This window comes from Phaenicophaeus curvirostris, chromosome 24 (genome assembly GCF_032191515.1).
Source record: "Phaenicophaeus curvirostris isolate KB17595 chromosome 24, BPBGC_Pcur_1.0, whole genome shotgun sequence".
NCBI lineage: Eukaryota > Metazoa > Chordata > Aves > Cuculiformes > Cuculidae > Phaenicophaeus > Phaenicophaeus curvirostris.
Genome location: NC_091415.1, coordinates 5,057,242 through 5,073,887, shown reverse-complemented (window position 1 = coordinate 5,073,887; position 16,646 = coordinate 5,057,242). Strand labels below are relative to the sequence as shown.

The window sequence follows — 16,646 nt, the reverse complement described above, 5'->3', positions numbered from 1 at the left end:
ATAGATGAAATGAGCAGCATTGCTATTGTTTGTGAAGGAAACAGAGACCCAGCAGCATTCAGGTTTAAAAAGGCTCTTTCTAACAAATGCAAATCAGCCCTGAATATGGTAATGTTGTTTTAAATAGTAATCAACAGGAGGCAAGAGGGCTTATATGGAGCCCTCTAAAAAGAAGTTTTCTAGCTGATTTTTTCTATTGTTTTGTATATTTAATAACTTCAGAGAAGAGTGTGCAGCCGCGCCATAATTTCAGTTTGTGTGTGCAGCATTTTTTAATGTCAGTAGGAGGTATCCAGTCTGGGGGCAAAACGTTGCTCAGTGGGAGCAGTTCCTGGTAATCCTGAAGACAGCTGTCGGTCTGTTGGGGAATCAGGATTTACACCAAGGCACTTGAATAAAACACAGTAACAAAACCTCCAGGTCCTACACCTGTGTTGGGGCAATCCCAAGCACAAATCGAGGCTGGGTGGGAGAATGGATTTGGAGCAGCCCTGAGGAGAAGGACTTGGGGTGCTGGGGGATGAGAAGCTCAACATGATCCAGCAATGTGTGCTTTTAGCCCAGAAAGCAACTGTGTACTGGGCTGCATCCAGAGCAGTGGGAGCAGCAGGCGAGGGAGGGGATTCTGCCCCTCTGCTCTGCTCTGGTGAGACCAAACCTGGAGCCCTGTGTCCAGCTCTGGAGCCCTCAGCACAGGAAGGACACGGAGCTGTTGGAGCAGGACCAGAAGAAGCCACGGAGATGATCCAAGGGCTGGAGCACCTCTGCTGTGAGCTGAACAAATTCCCAGTGGGAGGTTCTCCAGGTTTGGTGGAACCTTTCTCCTACTTGCAACCTTCTGCGCTTCCTCTTTTGAGGCCAACCCAGAGACAAGTTCATCTACCACAGTAAGGACAGCAGGTGGTCTTTGCCTTCTGCAAATCCTCCTCTCCATACAACATCCTGGGTCCCAGAAACACCTTGGAGCGGAGAGGGGGAGAGAAGAAGGGAGTCACAGCCATCAGTACCCAGCCCTGCAGCTCCTTTACAGCCCCTTTACAGCCAGGATCTGCTCCCAGCTGCAGTAGCTGGTACCATGGAAGGAAACGGGGACAACCAGCGGAGCGTGTTGAGCCTGGTGGCTGTGTTTGAGGAACACGGGTAAGGGGGGAGCATCCTGGGCACTGCGGGTGTGTTAAGGCTCCATGTGGCGTGGGGTTCGGAAGGAAGAAACCCACAGTGGTGGTGGTTTGGAGGCTGTGGGGAGGCTGAGTTATTTGCTTTTCTTCAGCACTCGGATCTGCCTGGGTGTCTTCCTCCTGCTGTGGGTCATGGACAGATGTTGGAAAACCTCAGTGGGATGTGACTGACTGGAGGTTTCTGTGCCTGGCTCGGGGTTAGGTTGCGGCACGCTTGTTCCCTCCGCACTCAGCACCTTTGCAGCCAAGCCTGGCTGGTGGATGCTTTGCCCTGTGCTGCTAGGGAAAAAGAATTCTGGTTTGCAAATATGTAGGCAGGGGTCTTCACTGGGAATTAACTGCTGGAGGATCCAAGTGTCTGGGAGGATCCAAACCTGGGGCACCAGCCTCACACTATCCAGCTGTTTGCAGAGACGTAGCTCCTAGGAAAGGGAAGAGAAAGGATTGTGTTAAGTGGAAGACCAAGTTTCTTTTGGGCTGCACGGCAGCTCCATAAAACAGCACCTTCACTTGGAGCACGAGCTGCGACCCACAGACAACATGTGCCCAGGTCAGAGTGAGGGGATCTGCCTTGCCCCTGTGTAGAAGTGATTCTGAGGTTTGGGCTAAGTCATTGTGGTCTGTGCCTCAGTTTCCCCACCTGTTGGATCAGGATGCTGGATCTTGCCCCTCCTTGTATCAGTGAGGTGCCCTCAGTTGGCCTTAGCGAGGCCAGGGGGTTGGGCAGATGAGTTTTACAGTATTTCCTAAAGATGGTCAGGCATGAGATTTCCTTCCACTCCAAGAACTTCTCCTGCTTCTCCGCTATGTGCTTTGCCCCGGGTTTCGTGCTCTGGGTGGTTCCAGAGCAGCGTGGTTATCCCTGTGGTCCCACAATCGAGATTTGGCCTGTGATGTTGCTGCATTGAAACCGTTTGTGGCTTTTGATCTCCCTCCATTTCACTGCTGCAGTGTTGCTTGTTGTTTATTGTGAAGCATGGGCTTGATTTAGAGGAATTAAAAGTAACTTAACCACTTTTGGAGGAAGCTAGGGAACCTGGAAATGAGTTTTCTGGAACAGAAAGCGATTCAGCCCAAGTCAGCACAAACAGAAAGAGAGAAGTTCCCTCTTGGATCTCTGCTCGGGGGTTACACTAGCACAGGTCTGGGAGGCATCGAGAGGGACAGCCGAAGCCTCTCCATCACGTGAAAGGTCACGCCAGCTGCCATGGACAAGAGGGGATGTGTGCACGGCTGAGGATGCACTCCTGAGCTCACAGAGATGCTTAAGCTGCATCAGAGGAAGTTCAGATTGGATGTTAGGAAAAATTTCTTCACGGAAAGGATTCTCAGGCACTGGCAGAGGCTGCCCAAGGGGGTGGTGGAGTCCCCCCATCCCTGGAGGGGTTTAAAAGACCAGTAGATGAGGTGCTTGGGGATATGATTTAGTAGCGAACAGTTACGGTTGGAGTTGATTATCTCAAAAGTCTTTTCCAGCCTAGGGATTCTATGACTCTCAGCATGCAGATGGACCTGTCATCCTCTCCAGACGAGTGTCTGGCACTCAACTCATCTCCTGTCCTCAACTTTGCGGTTTTGTGTCCATTATCCTCCCAGTTTTCCCCTCCTACCCATCCCACTCCTGTCTGCAGGCCACTGATGGGTGTCTTTGGAGTTTCTGCCCTGAGCGATTTAACACAGAGACCAGCTCTGGGATGACAGACAACTCTCTCGCTCTCACCTGTGCCCTGTGTGGCTTCTCCCTCATGCCTGCTCTGAACCTATTTTCCTTGTCTTGGTCAGAAAAGGGAAGAGAGAAAACAACCAGCAAACTACCCCTCTGCAAAACCATCTATGCAAGCCCTCCTCTGGACTGACACCTCTTGGCTATTTGGCTTTTAAAGCCTCATGCCCAAGGCTACTGGCCTCCTGCTTTGGCTCCGTGGCAGAAAGCCTGAGCTGGACCAGCGCCACAAAGGGCAGAGCTGTGCTTCGGGGAATAAATGGCTGTGGGTGGGATAAAGAGCAGCATCGTGCTTTTTTTAGAGCAGGACGGGGACTGGTCACATCAGCAGGAGGCACTGGGAGAAGAGGGGCTCGATCCTGGCCTCCGTGCTGAACGTGAGGGCCTTCAGAGCCTGGTTTGTATCAACAGGGTTGTAGTGGAGCAAAGCAGCATCCGTGCTGGGGTGCTGCTGTGTTTTGCCTTCTTCATCCAAGGATGGTGGCCTTGACGTGGGCCTGGGAACTGAGTGGGCAATGGTGTTCTGAGGAAATGGGCGAGCTGATCACGCTGATTCCTCCACATCAGGACCGGCAAATTGGCCTGGAGGGGCAAGCAGGCTCTGCAGGGCCAGACGACAGCAAGCAACCAGCCCCACCAGCTTCCAGCATCCCCTGCCAGCCAAAGCCTCTCCCAGACAGCTGCAAGGTACCATGCAAAGCAAGAGAAGGAAAAACAGCAGGGGCGGCAGGGGCTCAGCTTCAAATGCCTCCGTTCTTTCCGACACAAAATCAGTGAGGACAACTGGAGGAGGCAGCAGGACACAGACCTGGGGCCTGGCAGCAAGGTAAGTTCTGGAGGTGGCTCAGGCAGGGAGTCATGTGAGCTGGATGTGAGCTGAGGTCTCTGCTGGGCCTGAGCAAGTCCCTACTCTGTGAGGGCTGGTGCATGGGGTCACAGACAAGTGGAACTTTCCCAGGTTCTTTAGACACAAATTCCCCACAGTTGGATCTTCTCCCAAGCAACAAGCAATAGGATGAGAGGAAGTGGCCTCAAGTTGTGCCGGGGAGGCTTAGATTGGATATTAAGAAAAAAGTCTTTACTGAAAGAGTGGTAAAGAACCAGGAGAGGCTGCCTGGGACAGTGGTGGAGTCTCCATCCCTGCAGGGGTTCAAAAACTATGTGCTATGGCACTTGGGGACATGGTTTAGCAGGCACAGTGATGTTGGGCTGACAGACTGGATGAGCTTAGAGGTCTTTTCCAACTTTAATGATTCTGTGATTCTATAATTCTGTGTGAGCCAGTCTTCCTGACAGCCTCAAAAATGCTGTTTTCACCTTCGTTTGTTACCACATGCTTTGTTGAGGGCTTTCCTTTGCCCTCACCTGGCCCAAGGTCTAGTTTGACATGGGCCGTAAACACTGGGGAGCAGAGCTGCGTCCCCTCAGGCTGCTGGGGAAAGCTTGCATCACAACCCATGAGACTGAGTCCTTCTCCCCATGCAGGAACCAGAGGAAAAGAAAATTGCTCTGGAGCTGCTAGAGACAGAGCAGGCTTATGTTAACCGCCTCCACCTTCTCGACCAGGTGAGCTGGGGATCAGAGGAGCCCACACAAGCCTGGGAAGCGATAACCCTGCTGCCATCTGTCTTCATCAGGATGGTTTGTGCACCCCACACACAGACCCACTCTCACCAGTTTCCCTGTGCTCCTTGGTCTGAACTTGGACCCTGTGCCAGTGCCTGGGCTCACTTCAGGGTATGCACAGACTAGAGTGTTTCCTGGATGTTTTGGAGAGAGTGGAGCTGTGCACATGAGATCCACACTGAGCTGCTGGTCTTCCTGCTCAGAGAATGGATCTGGCCTTTGCCTTTCCTACACCCCAAAACTCCAAGAAGTACCTTTATCCCACAAAAGATTTCCATCCTCCCTGATTCTCTCTTGGGCCCTGGGATTTCCCTCCTGCACAGTCAAGCCTTTTCACTGGGCAATCTGCCAGTCTCATGGAGGGAAAGCTTCTTTCTGACCCTTTTTTATTCACCCCTTCTTTCTTCTAGGTATTCTATACGGAATTGATGGAAGAAGCCAGAAACGGGAAGACAGTCCCGGAGGAGGTGGTGAAAATGATCTTCTCTAACATCTCCTCAATCTACCAGTTCCATGCCAAGTTCTTCCTGCCAGAACTGCAGAAGCGCATGGAGGATTGGTGAGCTGCAGGAAGGGAGGGCAGGATGCCTGGGTTGCTTTGCCAGAATAGGGGAGCTGTGGTGGATTTGGTCTCCCAAAAGGACCAGGGAGCTCTGCCTCTTTTCCTCCATATGTTTTTTGTGCTGGAAAGCACTTCCTTAAAACACCCCAAGCCCACACCAGGGTGTTTTGAGAAGGAGGGTGACATCTCAGGTGTTCTAATGTTGTGGCCAGTCGTGAACAGCCCAGGATGGCTACCAGCTGGAAACATTCCCGTTCTGGAGAGTGGGAAGTTGTATGGGGATGCAGCAGATTGCAGTGATAAAAATCTCTGTCCTCCAACCTGTGCAAGCCATCCCTTCCCTTTATCCCTCACTGTGTGTCTGCCCCACTGGACTGAGGAAGCTGCTGGTCTCTGGTTCCCTCCCACAGGAGCTGCAACCCACGGATTGGGGATGTGATCCAGAAGCTTGCGCCATTCCTCAAGATGTATGGTGAATATGTCAAGAACTTTGATAAGGCTGTAGAGCTCATCACCGTCTGGTCAGAGAAATCCTTGCCATTCCAGGACCTCATTGCTGACATCCAGGTAATGGGCCACAGCAGGGTTTGGGACCGCAGCAACGCTTCCCAAAATCTCCCCCCAAGGGAGAAGCAGCAGAGGATGGATGCTGCTTGGGTCACTGTTTCTCCATGCCTGGTGTCTTTCCCCTAGAAGAGGAAGGTCTGCGCTAACCTTACGCTGCAGCACCACATGCTGGAACCTGTGCAGAGGATCCCACGCTATGAACTCCTCCTGAAAGATTATGTCCGAAAACTACCACCTGAGTCCCCAGATCGGGACGATGCAGAGAGTAAGGGCTCCAAGTGGCTTTCCCTGCTGCGGGGACCAGGATGGTGGATTTGTCAGGGAAGTGACAGCCCCTGATCAGGCATCAGGATACCTGGGTTCTCTCACCAGCTGCCCTGTGCTCTTGGATAAACCTCTATCTGACCCTTTTCTAGCAGGGAGAGGGATTAATCTGCCCTTTCAGGGACTGTAGAGGTCAGTGGGAAACATGGGTAGTATTTCAGGATAAGGACAGTCCCTCCAGAGCGTCCCCCAGGGACACTCATAGTGACCAGGGATGCTATTAGACCCCTATGAATCAAAGCAGCTCCCAGTCCTGCTGGGATGGAGCGATAAATTCGCAACTGTCTGTCCCCCCAGGACCTGGCCAGGCCACATCACGCAGTCCGACTGAACCCAGGTGCTTGCAGAGCCGTTCAGGTTGTGTCCTGGGGAGGGCAGCAGCCGCCTGACTAGAGACCCAGGGGTTTTCTCCCACAGCTCCCTAGAAAGAATTTAACCCCCACCCTTTCTCTTCTCATTGCAGGGGCCCTGGAGATGATTTTCATGGTGGCCAAGCATTCAAATGCGGCTATCGCTGAGATGGTGAGTGCCTGTCCCAACGGGCAGTGATTTTTCAGGTGTCCCTTCCCATGTTAGTGGAGTTGGAAATTCTGTGATTTCCTTGTGGCCTCCTTGCTGGGTGAGCACAGCTCTGCCCTGGACATCGCAGGAGCATTGTGAGTTCAGCAGAGGAGGTCAGACCCTGCTCTTGATGCCTGATCCCATCACCCCAAGCCTGGGGAAGTCATGTCTGTAATATCAGCTGTGAAATGACTGGCTGTTTCGAGGCTGGGAGATGCCCTCGAAGATCAGTGCCACCTCTCCTGGTACCCAGCAGCTGGCTTGGGAGGTGGGGATGGAGGGGTCCCAGGCGTGATGAGGTTGTGGCTGCTGAGCTCCCTTACAGAAACAGGTCCCTCTGCTTCCCCCAGGAGCGTCTGCAGAACCTCTGGGCGGTCTATCAGCGGCTGGGCCTTGAGGATGACATTGTGGATCCCTCAAACGAGCTGATCAAAGAGGGGCCAATCCATAAAGTCTCCACCCGCAACAACAGCACATCGGAGAAGTACCTGTTCCTGGTGGGAGCTGGGATGCTCAGGGGAAGGGGCAGGGAGCAGACAGTGTAGGAATGGGAAGAGGGGCAGCACAGCCTGGGGTTGCTGGGTCATCTCTATACAGAGGGGACAAATTAAGAGCTGTGCAGGGCGCCCTGTGTAGAAGGTAGCTGGGATCCTGTTCATCCCCTGGGCACAGCAGCCCTTGGAGGGTGTTGTGCTCCCAGGTGGCTTCACCTTTGCAGGGTGGGAGAGGGCTGGGGCAGAAGGAGTCACTTTGTAGGCTGGATCCTTCCCAAGGATCAGCTCAGCCCAGGGCAGTGAAGGACCCTAGATCCCTGGGAAGCGCCCAGCTCTGAGCAGACACATGCTGGGCTCCAACCAACCCTTTTCTTCTCCTCACTGCCCAGTTCAACAACATGCTGCTCTACTGCGTGCCCAAGGTCATCCAGGTGGGCGCTGAGTTCCAGGTCCACCTCCGAATCGATGTGGATGGCATGAAGGTCAGACAGGCACCTTCTCTTTCTGCTTCCCCCAGGCCCTGGCTTCTCCAGAACAGACCCTGCTTTGGGGTGGGATGTGGCTGCTGGCCCACACCTCCTTGGAAAGGAGGGAGGAGCTGGAGCCGGGGGTGGTTTTATGGGTGAGGAGGACTGGTTGATAAGCTCCGATCCTGTGAAATTGTAGTGAAAACTTGTGCATGTAGAAGTTGAGAGGCTGAAGGGCTTGTACCGGAGGAAAGTCCCTATCCCCCACATCACTGACGAAGGTCTCCATGTGCTGGATGTCAGTTCAACTGTTCCAAATTCTTTTGTTGGTCTCTCTCAGGTGCAGGAGCTGAATGACACGCAATTCCCTCACACCTTCCTGGTCTCGGGAAAGCAGCGGACACTGGAGCTGCAGGCCAGGTAAGGGGAAAGGTGACCGTAAGGGGAAAGGTGACCATCCTGTAGACCCGTGGGGAGGAGGGACAGTGGCTTATCCATCTCCCTTTCAGCTTATCTGTCTCCCTTTCTGTTCAGGTCTGGGGAGGAGATGGCTGCCTGGATCAAGGTACCACCAAGTGCTGGGAGAGGCGGCACATCTGACTCACCCCAGCTGGATGCCCTGTGTCAGGGGCAGCTTCTCGATGGCCTCTCCAGCCCTGCCTTCCCTTCTAGGCCTTCCAAGATACCATTGACAGGAAGGAGAAGAGGAGCGAGACCTTTAAGACAGTGGTGCAGGGGCTGGAGATGGAAACTCCTGCGCTGAAGGTAACCCTCCTGCTCCCCCTGTGTCCTGCCTCTCTAGCACTGCGCTGTACGGAAGCTCAGGGAGAGCCCACCTTGCTGTGCCTCAGTTTCTCTACCTAAAGAGAGTTGAAGGAGGCTGTGGATGGGGAGAAGAGCTAAGGAGGGCAAGGGGCAAGAGCAGCAAGGCTGGGACCACTTGGAGCATGGCTAGCCGGCCCCAGCAATGCCATTTCTGCCCTCAGACAGAGCAGCTGGGCCGCCGAGCTCCACAGTGGGTGCGGGACAACCTGGTGACCATGTGCATGCGCTGCAAGGAGCCCTTCAATGCCATCACGCGCCGAAGACACCACTGTCGAGCTTGCGGATACGTGAGTCTCCCTGTCCCCCCTCTCTTCTTCCCTGTCCCCCCCTTCTTCCCTGGAGGATCCAGGGAACTACAGGCCTGTCAGTCTGACCTCAGTGCCAGGGAAAGTCATGGAGCATGTGATCTTGAGTGAAGCACATGCAAGAGAACCGGGTGATCAGGCCCAGTCAACACGGGTTCACAAAAGGCAGGTCTTGCCAAACTAACCTGATCGCCTTCTATGACAAAGTGACTCAGCTGCTGGATGAGGGAAAGGCTGTGGATGTATCTTCCTGGACTTCAGCAAAGCCTTTGACACAGTTTCTCACAGCATTCTGCTTCGGAAACTGTCACCTCTGGCCTGGCCAGGCGCACACTCTCCTGTGTGGAAAACTGGTTGGCTGGCCGGGCCCAGAGAGTGGTGGGAAATGGAGTTAACTCCAGCTGGAGGCCAGTGACAAGTGGGGTTCCCCAGGGCTCAGGGCTGGGTCCAGCCCTGTTCAATGTCTTTATCAATGATCTGGATGAAGGCATCGAGTGCTTCCTTAGCAAGTTTGCAGATGACACTAAGCTGGGTGGAAGTGTTGATCTGCTGGAGGGTCGGGAGGCTCCAAAGGGATCTGAACAGGCTGGATCCATGGGCTGAGACCAACGGGATGAGGTTTAACAAGGCCAAATGCCAGGTCCTGCACTTGGGTCACAACAACCCTGGGCAGCTCCAGACTAGGAGAAGTCTGGCTGGAAACTGCCTGGAGGAGAGGGACCTGGGGGTGTTGGTTGACAGCGACTGACCATGAGCCAGCAGGGGCCCAGGTGGCCAAGAAGGCCAATGGCATCTTGGCTTGGATCAGAAACGGCGTGGCCAGCAGGGCCAGGGAGGTTCTTCTCCCTCTGGACTCGGCACTGGTGAGACCAAACCTCGAATCCTGTGTTCAGTTGTGGGCCCCTCACCACAAGAAGGATGTTGAGGCTCTGGAGCGAGTCCAGAGAAGAGCAACGAAGCTGGTGAGGGGGCTGGAGAACAGGCCTGATGAGGAACGGCTGAGAGAGCTGGGGGTGTTTAGCCTGGAGAAGAGGAGGCTGAGGGGAGACCTCATTGCTCTCTCCAACTACCTGAGAGGAGGTTGTGGAGAGGAGGGAGCTGGGCTCTTCTCCCAAGGGACAGGGGACAGGACGAGAGGGAATGGCCTCAAGCTCTGCCAGGGGAGGTTCAGGCTGGACATTAGGAAATAATTTTTCACAGAAAGGGTCACTGGGCACTGGCAGAGGCTGCCCAGGGAGGGGGTTGAGTCCCCTTCCCTGGAGGGGTTTAAGGGACAGGTGGACGAGGTGCTGAGGGACATGGTTTAGTGTTTGACAGGAATGGTTGGACTCGATGATGTGGTGAGTGTCTTCCAACCTGGTGATTCTATGATTCTATGATTGTCTCCATCCTGACCAGCTTGCTCAGGCGGCTGCCAGGGCAGGAGTGCGCCTCTCCTAACACCTTGTACCCCTTTCCCCTGGCTCAGAGCTGCTCCTGCCACTCAGGTCCCTATGGAATTGTCCCTGGGTCCCCCAGCCCTGCCCCAGTCCCACTGGTGCCCCTGTCTGATGGTTGCAGGTGGTGTGCGCTCGCTGTTCTGACTACAAGGCTGAGCTGCAGTACGACGGGAACCGCCTGAACCGTGTGTGCCAGGAGTGTTACGTTTTCCTGACAGGCCATGTGTTGCCCGAGGACCGGGAGGGGAAGCACAAAGGCATCCTGGAGGTGAGCTCTGCCCCTGTCCTTCCCTTGCCCTGCTCCTCTATCCCTCTTCCTGGAGCAGAGAGTTTGGGTTGTTCAGCCTGGGGAAGAGAAGGCTCGAGCGAGATCTTAGAGCAGCTTCCAATGCTGAAAGGGGCTCCAGGGAAGGATCAGGGAGTGCAGGGATAGGATGAGGGGGAACGGTTTTCAGCTGAAAGAGGGGAGACTGAGATGAGATCTTAGGAAGAAATGTTTTCCTGCAAGAGCGGGGAGGCCCTGGCCCAGGTTGCCCAGGGAAGCTGTGGTTGCCCCATCCCTGGAGAGGTTCAAAGCCAGGTTGGATGGGGCTTGGAGCCCCTGATCCAGTGGGAGGTGTCCCTGCCCGTGGCTGGGGTGGAACTGGATGGGCATTGAGGTCCCTTCCAGCCCAAACCATTCTATGATTTGATGATTCTTTGATTCCTCTGAGCTCTACCACCCATCCTGGTCCCCAGCCTCACAGTCCACCCTGGCTGTGACAACAGCTGTAAGGGTGGGAGTCGCTCCCTGCAGATTGTGAGGCTGGTGGATGTGCCAAGCTGCTCTGTGAGCCTTGGGACCAGGCATGCAAGGCTCCCTCTGCCACGGCATCTCATCAGGACCCTCACAGCCAGGACCACCCCTCACCTGCCCCTGGCTTGAGGGGTTATTGAGCAGACAGGGAATTACCCAGGAGGTGACCTTCGCTCAGTGTCCTTTCTGCCTCCCACACGGAATTTAGGGATTTGTTTGTTGGTGTTTTTTTTGGCAGAAGGAAGCCGCAGAGGTATCAGGCAAGAGTTTGCTGTGCAGTTTCCTGCACCTGCTGGACAAGAATGGCAAGGGGGGCATGCGGGGCTGGTTTGTGATCCCGCAGGATGATCCCCTCGTGCTCTACATCTATGCGGCCCCCCAGGTAAGGCCGGGCTCGGCTCCATCTGCAAGGGTGTCCAGCCAAGAGCCCAGCCAAGAGCCCATCCAAGAGCCCATCCAAGTTCCCAGCGTGCCCATCCCTTGCCTTCAACCACTGTGTCTGCTCTTGGCAGGACGTCCGAGCTCACACCTCCATCCCGCTTCTGGGCTACCAGGTGAAGGACCTTGCCCAGGGTAACTCCCGACACCTCTTCCAACTGGTGCAGTCCCGGCAGGTCTACACCTTTGTGGCCGACACCCAGGAGCTGAAACTGCGCTGGATGAAGGCCATGGCACGCTCCGCCGCGGGGATCACACACCCGGAGGAGGATGCAGACTCCTGCGACGAAGCAGAATGAGGCCGTGCCCACCTCCTTGAGCTGCCTGGTGGGTCAAACCACCCCGTGCCCATCCTGCTCATGGGCAGCCTCAGGTGGATCCCCGACCTCTCTGCATTTTTATCATGAAAAAAGCAAGCCAGATCCCCCTTCCCCTCCCTCAGAATCACAGTCACTGAGGTTGGAAAAGACCTTTAGGGTACACCTCACACTGCCAAGTTCATCTCTAAACTATGTCCGTAAGCACCACATCCACATCTTTTAAATCTCTCTAGGGATGGGGACTCCAGCACTGCCCTGGGCAGCCTCTGCCATTCCCTGAAAATCCTTTTGGTGAAGAATTTTTTCCCACTATCCAATCTAAACCTCTCCTGGTGCAACTTGAGGATGTTTGCTTTCATCCTGTCCTTTGTTACTTCGGAGGAGAGACCAGCACCTGCCTGGCTCCAACCTCCTTTCTGGAGCTGTAGAGAGCAATGAGGTCTCCCCTCAGCCTCCTCTCCTCCAGACTGTACACCCCCAGGTCCCTCAGCCACTCCTAGAACTGCTGTTCTCCAGACCCTCCACAGCGTTCCCCTTCTCCAGACACGCTCCAGCCCCTCAATGTCCTTCGTGGAGTGAGGGGCCAAAACTGAACCCAGGATTCAAGGTGCAGCCTCCAGCACCGAGTCCAGGGGTCGATCCATTTTCCCTGCTCCTGCTGGCCACCCTATGGCTGATCCAAGCCAGGATGCTGGTGGCCTTCTTGGCCACCTGGGCCACTGCTGGCTTGTGTTCAGCCACGGATGACAACCACCCCTGTGTCCTTCACAAAGCCTTCATATGTGTAAAACCCTAATGATGAGGGGATGATGCTTAAAAAACATGGTCTGACTGCATCCCAGAGGGTGAAGGAATCATAGAATCACCAGGTTGGAAAAGACCCACCGGATCATCGAGTCCAACCATTCCCATCAATCACTAAATGGGTGGACGAGGTGCTAAGGGGTAGGGTTTAGTGTTTGATAGGAATGGTTGGACTCGATGATCCGGTGGGTCTCTTCCAACTGGTTTTTCTGTGATTCTGTGATTCTGTAAACCATGTCCCTCAGCACCTTGTCCACCCGTCCCTTAAACCCCTCCAGGGAAGGGGACTCAACCCCCTCCCTGGGCAGCCTCTGCCAGGGACCAATCACCCTTTCTGTGAAATATTTTTTCCTAATGTCCAGCGTGAACCTCCCCTGGTGGAGCTTGAGGCCATTCCCTCTCGTCCTGTCCCCTGTCCCTTGGGAGAAGAGCCCAGCTCCCTTCTCTCCACAACCTCCTCTCAGGGAGTTGCAGAGAGCAATGAGGTCTCCCCTCAGCCTCCTCTTCTCCAGGCTAAACACCCCCAGCTCTCTCAGCCGTTCATCATTAGGCCTGTTCTCCAGCCCCTTCCCCAGCCTCGTTGCTCTTCTCTGGACTCGCTCCAGAGCCTCAACATCCATCTTGTGGTGAGGGGCCCAGAACTGAACACAGGATTTGAGGTTTGGTCTCCCCAGTGCCGAGTCCAGAGGGAGAAGAACCTCCCTGGACCTGCTGGCCACACCGTTTCTGATCCAAGCCAAGATGCCATTGGCCTTCTTGGCCACCTGGGCCCCTGCTGGCTCATGGTCAGTCGCTGTCAACCAACAACCCCAGGTCCCTCTCCTCCAGGCAGTTTCCAGCCAGACTTCTCCTAGTCTGTAGCACAGTGTAGGGTGGTTGTGCCCCAAACCCAAGAGCTTGGCACAGGAGGCACAGTGTGAAAGGAAAACCAGCACCCCAGGTCCTTTTCCTCCAATTTCCAGCCGCCCTTCCCCAAGCCCGGAGCGCTGCGTGGGGTTGTTGTGACCCAAGTGTGGGACCTGACACGGAGCCTGGTGGATCCCCATCCCGTTGACCTTCCCCGTGGATCCAGCCTGGCCAGGCTCTGCAGATCCTTCCTGCCCTCCAGCAGAGCGACTGTCGCACCCAGCTCAGTGTCACCTGCAGGCTTCCTCGGGGTCCCTGGTGGGTCCCCACGCGGGACGGGGCGGGTGCGGCACCCTTGGGGGGCTGGTGGCCACCAGAGGGCAGCGCTAGCCCGTCCTTGTCCTCCCAGCGCCGGGGATGCTCGGGGCTGGGAAAGGGGCTGGGAAATTGGGACTGCGGGGATACATCCCACCTGCGGGCACCCCAAGGAGCTTTTTGGGGGAGGTTTATTTTCCAGACGGTTCACTGGGGTTGTCACCAGGGCCCCACATCACCTTCTCTGTAACCAGCCAGCAGAAAGGCGGCTCGTAGCTCTCCTTCAGGGACACTCCTGCTGGATTCAGGACATCCCTCTCCCAGGCTGTCACCACTCCTGGCCTCAGAGTCATGAATCCCATGGTGTGGGGGTACCCCATAACCACAGACACCCCCAGACTGCGACCCCATGCACTCCTGCCCTTCCCAGATTTTCTCTGCACCCCATCCTGCTCTTCCCAGACTTTCCTTACACCCCATCCTCCCCCTAGGCACCATCCATCCACACATCTCTCTAGGTCACCCGTTTTCTGGGGGGCAGATGCTCTGGGACAAGACTGAGCCCACACAGGGTGGTGATGCTGTGCTGGTGCAGGGCAGCAAAGCTGAGGAGACACAGAGCAATTTTCCTCTCCCTCGGCAGCATAACTAGCACCTCGGGTTGTTTCAAGCAGCTCTGCAGGCTGCAGACCCACATTTCTCTCTCTGCATCCACTTTAGCTCCCCAAAAATGTTGCCCAGGCTGAAGTTGCCGCTTCGGAGCCGTGGGATGGAGGGGTGTCGCAGGCTGAACAGGTCCACGGAGAGGAAGGAGGGAATCACAGAATCATGGAATGGTTCGGGATGGATGAGACCTCAGAGCTCCTCCAGTTGCACCCCTGCCACGGGCAGGGACACCTCCCACTGGATCAGGGGCTCCAAGCCCCATCCAGCCTGGCCTTGAACCCCTCCAGGGATGGGGCAGCCACCCCTGCTCTGGGCAACCTGGGCCAGGGCCTCCCCACCCTCATTGTGAAGAATTTCTTCCTAACATCTAATCTAAATCTTTCCAATTTAAAGCTGTGAAAGGGAAGCGAGGCAGAGCTCCATACTGCCAAGGCAGAAAACACTCAGGGAAAGGATGGGGAGCAAAGATGAACCAGAGCCACAGTTGTTCTAGGGGGCCTTGTGGAGCCAGGAGGAAGCTCTGAGCATCATTCTTCTTCCTTAATCTACCCAGTTCGGCCCATCCAAGGAAAGGGCAAACCATCATGGCTTTATCGTCTCCAACTTAAGAGATACCATCAAGGAAAGGGGAGAGGAGCCCTGTCAGAGCAATTTCCCCCTGGGGTGCCACCCAGTATGAGGCTGACCAGCCCCAACTCTTCTCTTGCCCAGAGCAGTGGTGGCTGCCCCATCCCTGGAGGGGTTCAGGTTGGATGGGGCTTGGAGCCCCTGACCCAGTGGGAGGTGTCCCTGCCCACGGGGGCTGTTTGCAAACATCACGGGGTTTCCGAGACTCCAAACCCGCCCTCACCCCTCTCCATCGCCTCGTGAGAAGGGGGAACCCCAGAACCCCTGGAAAAGCCAGGGAGTGCATGATGCTGTTGGAGGAGAAGGACAAGCAAGGGGAAGCCCGTGGGGCTGGGAGGTTCTGCGTGGTGGCCTTCCACCTCAGCGTCACCCCGGTGTCAGCGTGGAACAAAACAAGCCTGGAGCGGGGAGCTGCCTCAGCGCGCGGCTCATGAATGGGCCTAAGAATAGATTTCCTGTTTACCGAACAAGAAATCGCTTCTGGGGCAGAGGGCACCTGGGTGCTATTTTTACCCATTCTTTCCACCTCCCTCCTGGCCCCCAGCTGCCCTCGGGGACCACTGTCCCGCCGCAGCATCCAGGCGTGTTGCCGGAGTTGGAGTTGATGATCTCAAAGGTCTTTTCCAACCTAATGATTCTAAAAGGGCTGCAGGGAACAAGAGGGATGGAGGGGGTGATGGGGCAGTGGGACAGTTGCTTTCATGGAGTTGGCATCATCCATTCTACAAAGACATCACTCGGCTTCCTCAAGCATTCCCGAAACAGGCTGGTGGGAGACCTAAGTGATGGTGTTTCATGATTCTGCTTTCCTAGGAAAAGGAAAAACAAAAAAAAAACCAAGAAAAAACAAAAAAAAAAGAGCTATTTGCACCCAAAACATGCAGCAAGCACGCTGATGAGTTTTTTTTCCTCTTACGCTTTTTGGCTCCCCTCGCAGCGATGGTCAAGCAGAGCAGTTTGGCCTCCTGCCTCCCCACCAGAAAGCGAAACCCTGCGGAGAAGTGATGCAGTTTCCTATTCTGGAGAATGAGGAAGGCTCGCAGGCCTTTTACCGGAATCCCCCCCCACCCTTCACCGCAGCCCCCCCAGCTTCTTCTTGTAAGCACTGACCAAAATACCTTGTGAAACCGGGGTGTTGCGGCCACGCTGGGGCTGGGCCACCCCTCATTGAGAAAACCCAGGTCATGGTGAAGGAGAGCAGGCACCGCTGCAGGACTTCATCAGCCTTGTTCAGCCCAAACCTTGGGTTCCGCACCCCCATCAGCTGTGGGAATGGGTTGCAAAGGGGTTCAAGGGTGTGGAGCAGGCACAGAGGTGACCAGCCGGGACCCAGAGAAGTGAGGGGGGTATTTTGATCCCCCCCCTTGCCCCGTTGCAGAGCTCTGTGCGGCGCGATCCCCTCTGCTCTCCAAGAAGGGGCTCAGAGGGTCCTCCCAAGTGCCCTTGGATGGGGCCCCATAAAACCCCACAGCCCCAGCCTGCAGGGCTGCTTTCTGCTCTGTGGGGTGGGGGCATTTGCTCTGTAGCGACAGGATCTGTTGGTGGGGTCCCTACAGGGTAGGCATCCCCCCTCTGTAGGGATCGCGCTGTTGGGGATACTCGCTTCCTAATTATAGGTCTCTATAGGGGCTGCGCTCTACGTGAGATGGGAGCTCTGGAGGAGCTGGTCTCTCCCGACAGCATCACTGAGGCAGCAGCTCAAGCTCTCTACCCACAGATCATCCGTCCAGTTCTGGAATCTCCAATATAAGAAGGATATGGAA

The 16,646-nt window shown here is 55.4% G+C and overlaps 2 protein-coding genes across 5 annotated transcripts in view; both read left to right on the top strand.

The window, feature by feature from the left end:
- Window positions 1–16,646, top strand: part of C24H6orf89 (chromosome 24 C6orf89 homolog) — a 146,870-nt gene that overhangs the window by 83,673 nt on the left and 46,551 nt on the right. The gene's annotated exons all lie outside the window — the stretch shown is intronic.
- FGD2 (FYVE, RhoGEF and PH domain containing 2) lies at window positions 1,031–11,682 on the top strand. 3 transcript variants are annotated; one of them, XM_069875665.1, is made up of 16 exons: window positions 1,031–1,140; window positions 3,469–3,727; window positions 4,387–4,467; window positions 4,938–5,086; window positions 5,500–5,656; window positions 5,783–5,921; window positions 6,444–6,502; window positions 6,892–7,038; window positions 7,425–7,517; window positions 7,843–7,922; window positions 8,037–8,067; window positions 8,175–8,267; window positions 8,489–8,614; window positions 10,193–10,339; window positions 11,106–11,249; window positions 11,380–11,682. In XM_069875665.1, the coding sequence occupies exons 1-16, from the start codon at window positions 1,076–1,078 to the stop codon at window positions 11,602–11,604; spliced, it is 1,995 nt and encodes a 664-aa protein (XP_069731766.1). In that variant the 5' UTR covers window positions 1,031–1,075; the 3' UTR covers window positions 11,605–11,682. The 3 variants fall into 3 exon arrangements, with proteins under 3 accessions (XP_069731766.1, XP_069731764.1, XP_069731765.1); XM_069875663.1 differs by having other exon boundaries at window positions 1,055–1,140; window positions 5,786–5,921; XM_069875664.1 differs by lacking the exon at window positions 6,892–7,038 and having other exon boundaries at window positions 1,055–1,140.

Bases quoted from the DNA above. Each gene is read 5' to 3' on its own strand.
- FGD2 (XM_069875665.1), top strand. From the start codon at position 1,076: ATGGAAGGAAACGGGGACAACCAGCGGAGCGTGTTGAGCCTGGTGGCT. The intron at 1,141-3,468 runs GTAAGGGGGGAG...CCTCCACATCAG, and splicing joins GCTGTGTTTGAGGAACACGG to GACCGGCAAATTGGCCTGGA. The intron at 5,922-6,443 runs GTAAGGGCTCCA...TTCTCATTGCAG, and splicing joins AGATCGGGACGATGCAGAGA to GGGCCCTGGAGATGATTTTC.